Source organism: Solanum lycopersicum, chromosome 9 (genome assembly GCF_036512215.1).
Source record: "Solanum lycopersicum chromosome 9, SLM_r2.1".
NCBI classification, from domain to species: domain Eukaryota; kingdom Viridiplantae; phylum Streptophyta; class Magnoliopsida; order Solanales; family Solanaceae; genus Solanum; species Solanum lycopersicum.
This window is the reverse complement of record NC_090808.1, coordinates 66599636-66606668: the sequence shown is the minus strand read 5'-3', so window position 1 is coordinate 66606668 and position 7033 is coordinate 66599636. Positions and strand designations below refer to the sequence as shown.

General features: G+C 27.6%; 1 protein-coding gene across 1 annotated transcript; it reads right to left on the bottom strand.

The window, feature by feature from the left end:
* Positions 1-4931: 4931 nt before the first annotated feature.
* LOC101248138 (wound-induced proteinase inhibitor 1) lies at positions 4932-6292 on the bottom strand. Its single transcript, XM_004247610.5, has 3 exons — positions 6135-6292; positions 5648-5737; positions 4932-5262 (listed from the first exon to the last, which is right to left on the bottom strand). Exons 1-3 carry the CDS (start codon positions 6181-6183, stop codon positions 5066-5068), a joined length of 336 nt encoding a protein of 111 aa, XP_004247658.1. The 5' UTR covers positions 6184-6292; the 3' UTR covers positions 4932-5065.
* Between the last annotated feature and the right edge of the window lie 741 nt (positions 6293-7033).

Genomic DNA, 7033 nt, shown 5'->3' with positions numbered 1-7033 from the left:
ATTACACCTTTCAACCATGCATGTATTTACACTTATTCTTTATGTTTTTAATTTTCGCTCGTCGATATTCATTGTACTATTTTATTTGCTTCAGAATAATAGTACTTATTTAAGTAAAAATCATATTTATTAAAAAAATAATAAATACAATGTGTAGTTTATTATTACTTCCCCTAGCCTTTTGTTAATATTAAAAAAAAGTATTATATAATTCAATTCTTCTTATGTCAATATAAGTAACGTTTCATAATTTGCATTTTAAATAGCTAAATTTCATTTGAGACAGAACGCGTATTTGATATCTTATAAAAATTATTTTATAATAACAAATTATCATAAGAAATATTTATTATGAGCTATGGAAGGAAGGAAACATAAAAGAAAAAATTAAAAAAATAGAGATGATACGAAACGTGAAATTACTATTGTGCCCTAATGACTTGTTCTTATTCGTGAGTTATTTTGTCAGTATATAAAACACATAAAGAATGTGTTATAACTATTTGTATTTTATATATCGATATATCCTCTTAATTATTCTGCCTTTCAATTTACTTAGTTGCGTGTGAATTCAATATACCAATCATGCTTTTACTCTTAAGATAATCTCTGATATTTTATTACGTAATTGACAAAATTATTTCTTCTTTTATATTTTTATAATAAATTGGTAGTAGGAATTTCTTTTAAACCAAAACCAAAAAAAAAAACAAAAAAAAAGAGGAATTTAGGTTTAAAAAAAATTAATGATCACCATTTGAGTGAAAAATATTTTGATTTTATGAACTATATTCGAATCTTTTGATACCGATCGAAAGTGGACTTATTTTATCATCTTTTGTAAAGAAATGAAAAAAGAATCAAATATATCTCTATTTATATAGAGTAATTTTATCTTTTACTTTAGAAAGTTTTAGACTAATAACTCTATTGCTAAATCATTTCAAACAATTCAAATATGCAATTATTGACTAACAACCCCAATTACCTTTTGGACATTTTATTCTACTTTTCGAAAAAATACAACTAAATCAACGTTTAATTTCTCAATTTACTTTATTTGTTCATCTAAACTGGTTGATATATTGGAATAATTTCTTGTCACGATTCAAAAATAGACGTGATGGAATTCCTTTTTTTTTCCACCAAAATGAGCCAGCCTAATACTCAATCATCCCAATAAAGTGTAGAAAATAAACTATAATTAAGAGTCTCATACTTTATATTAATGCGGATATTCATAACACTTAAATGTTCCCCAAGACCTAGTTGTCACGCGTACAAGCCTTTAAAATATTGTAATTAAAGCTAAAGAAAATTACAAGTCTCATATGGCGTTGTTTCTAGAATAGAACAAGATCATAAACAAGAGTAAGAAGGTCTGCTGAGATGACAAACAACTACCTCATAAATCTACAAGAAGCCTCAGAAAAGAAGAGAATATATCACAAAGTTCGAGACTAGTAACCTACAAAAAATTGTAGAAGCAAGGGGTGAGTACCAAACCACACGGCACTCAGCAAGTAAACTCCTAAACACAAGCTAAGAAAATAAAATACGGGTACTCCTTACTACCCTAACCAAACCTCCACAACTACAACTTGCATAAAAATCAACCCAACCTAACAATTCACAATTTACAAAGTATATAGCTCAACAACAACACTCTTAACAATTTCATATCCTGAACAACAATACTCTAACAATTTCATATCCTTAACGACACTCTTACAATTGCATATCTTCAAGAATAACACTCAAACAGTTTCATATCCTCCATAACAACACTCTAACAATTGCATATTTTCAACAACAGGCTCAATATTCATCACTCACAAGTTCCACAGAAAGGCACTCACAAGATCAACAACACACAAGATCAAGTTCACCAATAATAAAGAAGTGCAATGCAATGTTAAGTATAGTGATGCATGTTTGACCAAATGATACACATCCGCTGTTTCTCAGTCCGGGACCCATGGGGAACACATCTGTCCATGCATGTATCGCGGTGTGTGATACGATCCTCAATAATAGTGACCATCACGGCGCACCATATGTCACTCGAAATATAGTATCCATCGCAACGCGAAATATGACCTTCAAAATGGTACATCCTCTTTAATTTTTTATTCTTTTGCATCTCACATAACACTTATCACAACTATGTCTTAGAACATTGCAAATGACATGTTCACATAAATGAGGAGAGTGACCATTTTCATAACATTACACAATTCATGAAAACACAAATATGATATCCAATCAACAATGATTCAACAAGCCTTCAAACCTTTTCTCAACACATCACACATAAACAATTAATCACAATGCCTTTTGTTACCATTTTTTCATCATTAGAATTAATCAATGTCGACAAGTCAACTCATCACCAAGTCTCATTAGTCCTAAACATATACCACAAGGAAAAACACATATTTCATACACTTAACATAGGTTGAGAAATCCACTTGCCTCAAACAAACGAACAATCACTCCTAGACTTGAGTTTTCCCCTTTCGTTGAGCTTCATAACCAATGCAATCTACTCAAGTACATAGTCGCAATAAAATTTTGACACTAACAACACTCATGTTATATAGGTTTAGCTTAGACCCAAAAGCTTACCCAAATTTATAATTAAGTTTCTAAGTCTGGATGACCATTAACTTGTCAATTCTCATATTTTTCAAATTTCAAGTCTACATAATTAAATTATAATTTCTTCAAACACTACAACCCTAATAACTTTGTTATAATATAGTACACTCGATATTAAATTACATATATTAGTATATCAAACTTGAATCTTAATATGAAAACTATAAGAAAAATTCAAAAATCAATTACATAGAGATTTCCAGAACCCTCGAACTAAGCCAAAACCATTTGCACCCACAATCTCCCTTGAATTCACTTATTCACTTATTACCATATTATATTCTTGATGAGACAAACATTAGTTACCATTGCCTCATCATTGGCCACATACAATTTGATTGCTTCAACTTTCAGCCATTAATCACAATCCACCTAATCAATTCATATAATATTAATGCTAATGGTATCACCAATCAACAACAAATTTGGGTAAACAACATTAAAAAAATTGATATAACCTATATTGTCGTGATTAACTTAGTGATGCAGCACAACCGCTCCTCCTTTTTTTTCTTCTTTTTTTGAAAGTGTTAAACTCCACTAACCTTCTTTTGACACATGGCCCTTAGGGTATTAATTTAATATTTGGACTTTGGCCTATTAAACCTCAACTAAATAAATAATTATTTTTTTAATATATACTCATCAATCAAATAAAGATGGTTATTGAATAGTTTAAAATTCTCAAATCAACTTTATTGATTGATCATAAAATTACTCGGGACAAATATCAAGAGAGTAATACTATAACTTTACGAAAATTATCAAAATTAACATCACGAGTCATTACATTTATGAATGATGAATACATCAAATGACATCGATTTTCTTCATGGATACACGTTTGACAATTTGTAGATAAGGAATAAAATGTTCTTTACCTTAAAGTCACTAATTAGGACAAAACTATATAATTTTTATTTGTTTAATACACATAATGTGAAGAAGGACACGAAAAATTGAATTCAAACTTAGTATGTGGGGACATCCACTATCGATTGATACTACTATTTTGTAAATTATGAATTCGAAAAATGAAATGGGAGAACTAATTTTATAGTCATTTATAAATATTTTTTTAGTTTAATTTATGGTTTTTGTAATGGGAGACTAGTAAAAAGATAACATAGAAGATCTTGATTATGGTTAATGAAAAAAAATCTTCTTCACCCCAAAAAAGAAGGCTTAGGAAATTGTTACGCTGGGTTTTTTTATTGTCTTTCAAATAAACTTGTGGATTGAAATGAAGTAAAATTTGTTTAAAGTATTTCCTTTGTTCATTTTTAATTGTCATATTTTGACTTGTCACAGTCATTAAAAAAATAATTATTGATAAAGGTATTTAATCAAACTTTAAAATGATGTCTTGAAAAATCATTTGAAAAAAATATTTAACGCGGAAGGTAAAATACAATAAAAAATATATTTTTTTCATATGTCAAAAATAACAAATAAAAATAAAAAATTATTTTAAAAATAAGTGGCAAGTAAAAATGAACGGAAGAAATAGTTAAAAATTCTAAAAAATTGAAAAACTTCTTTCATTTTAAAAAAGAAAATCAATAAAATTGCCTCAAAATATGGGGAAACCAAAAAAACTTCTTGATTTATTGGTAATTTGACTTCTATATTTTCTAAAAACAAGGCTAGTTATATTTCGTATTTTTATTTCGGTATTTAATATCGATTTGGAGTTGAATCAATAGAAGTTTATACTGAGGAGCTTTTTTTTTAAAAAAATAATGTTCAAATTCAAAATTTTCAATTAAAAATGAATACATATTTATCTTTTCACACGTATAATAATGTTTTTATTTGCTATTGATCTCTCAACCTTCTTAATTTGTTTCAAAGAAAGTATAACATACTGTCACGTTTTATTATTAATTTTTGGGGTGGGGAGAGAGAGGGTGGACTAGCTTGATAATTATAATTCAAATCCTAGCTACCACACATTAATTAGAGATCCAGAGCGATTGATTTTTGAATTTATGAAAACACAATATTATAAGAATAAATTTTATCTGAAAATATACACGTTATCAACAAGAAAAAACAAATACAAACTGACAAAATAACAATAGTGAAGGAATAACGCCTAACAAATACTCTTAATTGAAAAATTATAATTTATATACACGATAATATATTAGTTGTTATCGATAAATAATAAACTTCCAATATCTCTGAAGAAAGACTTCATGAACTTGTTCAATTAAGACAAACAACTAACATCATACGAACAAAGTAATGCAAAATATGTAAAAGGATTTAATAAAGCCACACTAATTTATTCCATTACGTATAGTAAGAGTACATGGAGACATTATAATGAACAAACATGAACCCTACTTATTATTTTTTGACATGTGGCTGCTTAATTACTTCAATAATAATTCATTAATTAACCAACCACTGGAATTGATACAGCAACATTTAAAATGTTTACAACAATACGAACTCGAAAACACCTAAAATCAGCTGTGACTGGAGAACCATTCAATACTATTTGAACATCAGTTACGAATGGATTTTCCTTCTGAATTATTCCCTTAGCATATTGTGCTGGTACACCAATAAGTTCTGGCCAACTTAATTTTCCTACATATACACATAATTGATTAATCTGTAAGTGTTATAATAATAGCATATATCGAGTTGAATCATGATGTTTACTTTTAAAAAAATGAATATAGCGAAAGAGATTTTAAGGTGGAGAATTGAATCGTTATCAATAATGTAATATTTTAGGTAATTAACCAATTGAATTAATAAATTTTTCAAGAATTAAATAATATATATCTTGTTTGGCCAAATATTTAAAAAGTCAATAATGTGTTCTTATTTTTCTTTAAAAAAAAGAGTATATTTTAGAGAATTGAAGTGTTTTATCAAGAATTTAAGAAAAAAAATAAGTGTTTTTAATAGTAGAAAAAACTGCTTTTTGAGAAGTTAAAAAAAGAAAATTCCTTTAAAAGAACTTTACCTTTGCACATCAAGTCGGATTCAAATTCCTTTAGAAGTTCTGTGACTTCTAGTCTATCAATTTCTTTTCGTGCCATGAGAGTTTCAAAGGCTGTAAAAAAAAATATTTCAATAGCAATTAGTATATTTCTTATTTCAAGTTAGATTATCAGAAAATTATGATGCCTAAAAATCTCTGGCACAAGCAAAGCCAACATTTTCACTAAAAATTAAAAGTCAATATATACATTTCATTAAGAGAGTCAACATTTTCATTAAATAATGCAATTTCAACAAGTCACTCTTTCGAACCTACTTTGTCAGTTAGTCACATTATATTTACAAGATCAAACTATTTCTTATGTATATATAATATAAAGTAAATCTTTTGTGAAAGTCCCCTCCCCCTCCTTCCACACTCAAGCCCCATATCGCAAAAGAAAATATAAATTCTTTACAGCTCTAATAATACTATTGATAGATAGATAGATAGATAGGGGGGAACTAACAAGTTGCAAGAAGAAAGAAAACAATAATGTGAGCAAACTTTGACTCCATTTTCTTTTAGTTGTAATGTAAAGAGTAGAAGGAATTGAGTGATTTTTTATGAGTGTATCACATAAATTTATAGGCAGAGGTTGCCTTCATTGAAGTGAGGTACTACATATGAGTGATGCCTAACAACCACACGTTTAATAATTTGAAGATAAAAGAAAAAATAATTATGTTTTGATATTTTTCTTAAATTATATATGAGAAGTGAAGGAGGACAGTGAAAATTGAATTTACGTATAGAGTGTAGGGGACACATCATATACACTGATACCACTAATCGATATATTATGAATTGGATAAGGATGAAACGGGAGATCTGATATTAAAATCGTTTATAATTTTTTTTAATTATTTAGGTTTTTTAATTTAATTTAGAAGAGATTGTTATGAAATAATGTAGAAGATCTATAAATATATAAAATGCATGTTGGATTCAATTTTTTAAGAAAATTTAAATTGTAAGTGAATTTAGGAGATCACTTTCCTCCACAGAAATTGAAAATATAATTCTTTTAATTATTATGTTTTAAAAGGGGAATAATTTTATGAACTTTTGGATTTAAACGAAGGATTGTCCATTTAGAGCAGTTGAAAATTTTAAAAGAGATACTTCTTTCATCAAAAATATCAATAAAATTATCTCAAAATAAAGAGGGAAACAAAACAAATTTAATTAATTTATTGGTAATTTGGCTTCTTTATTTTATCACAAGGCTAGCTTGACTATGTATATGTTTGGGTTATCGGTTGATTAGGGTGTCATGTAGAAGTTTATGATTATAAATTATATGGACGATAAATCAGACGATAAAAACTTATACAAAAAACATAATATATATTATATAAAAAATAA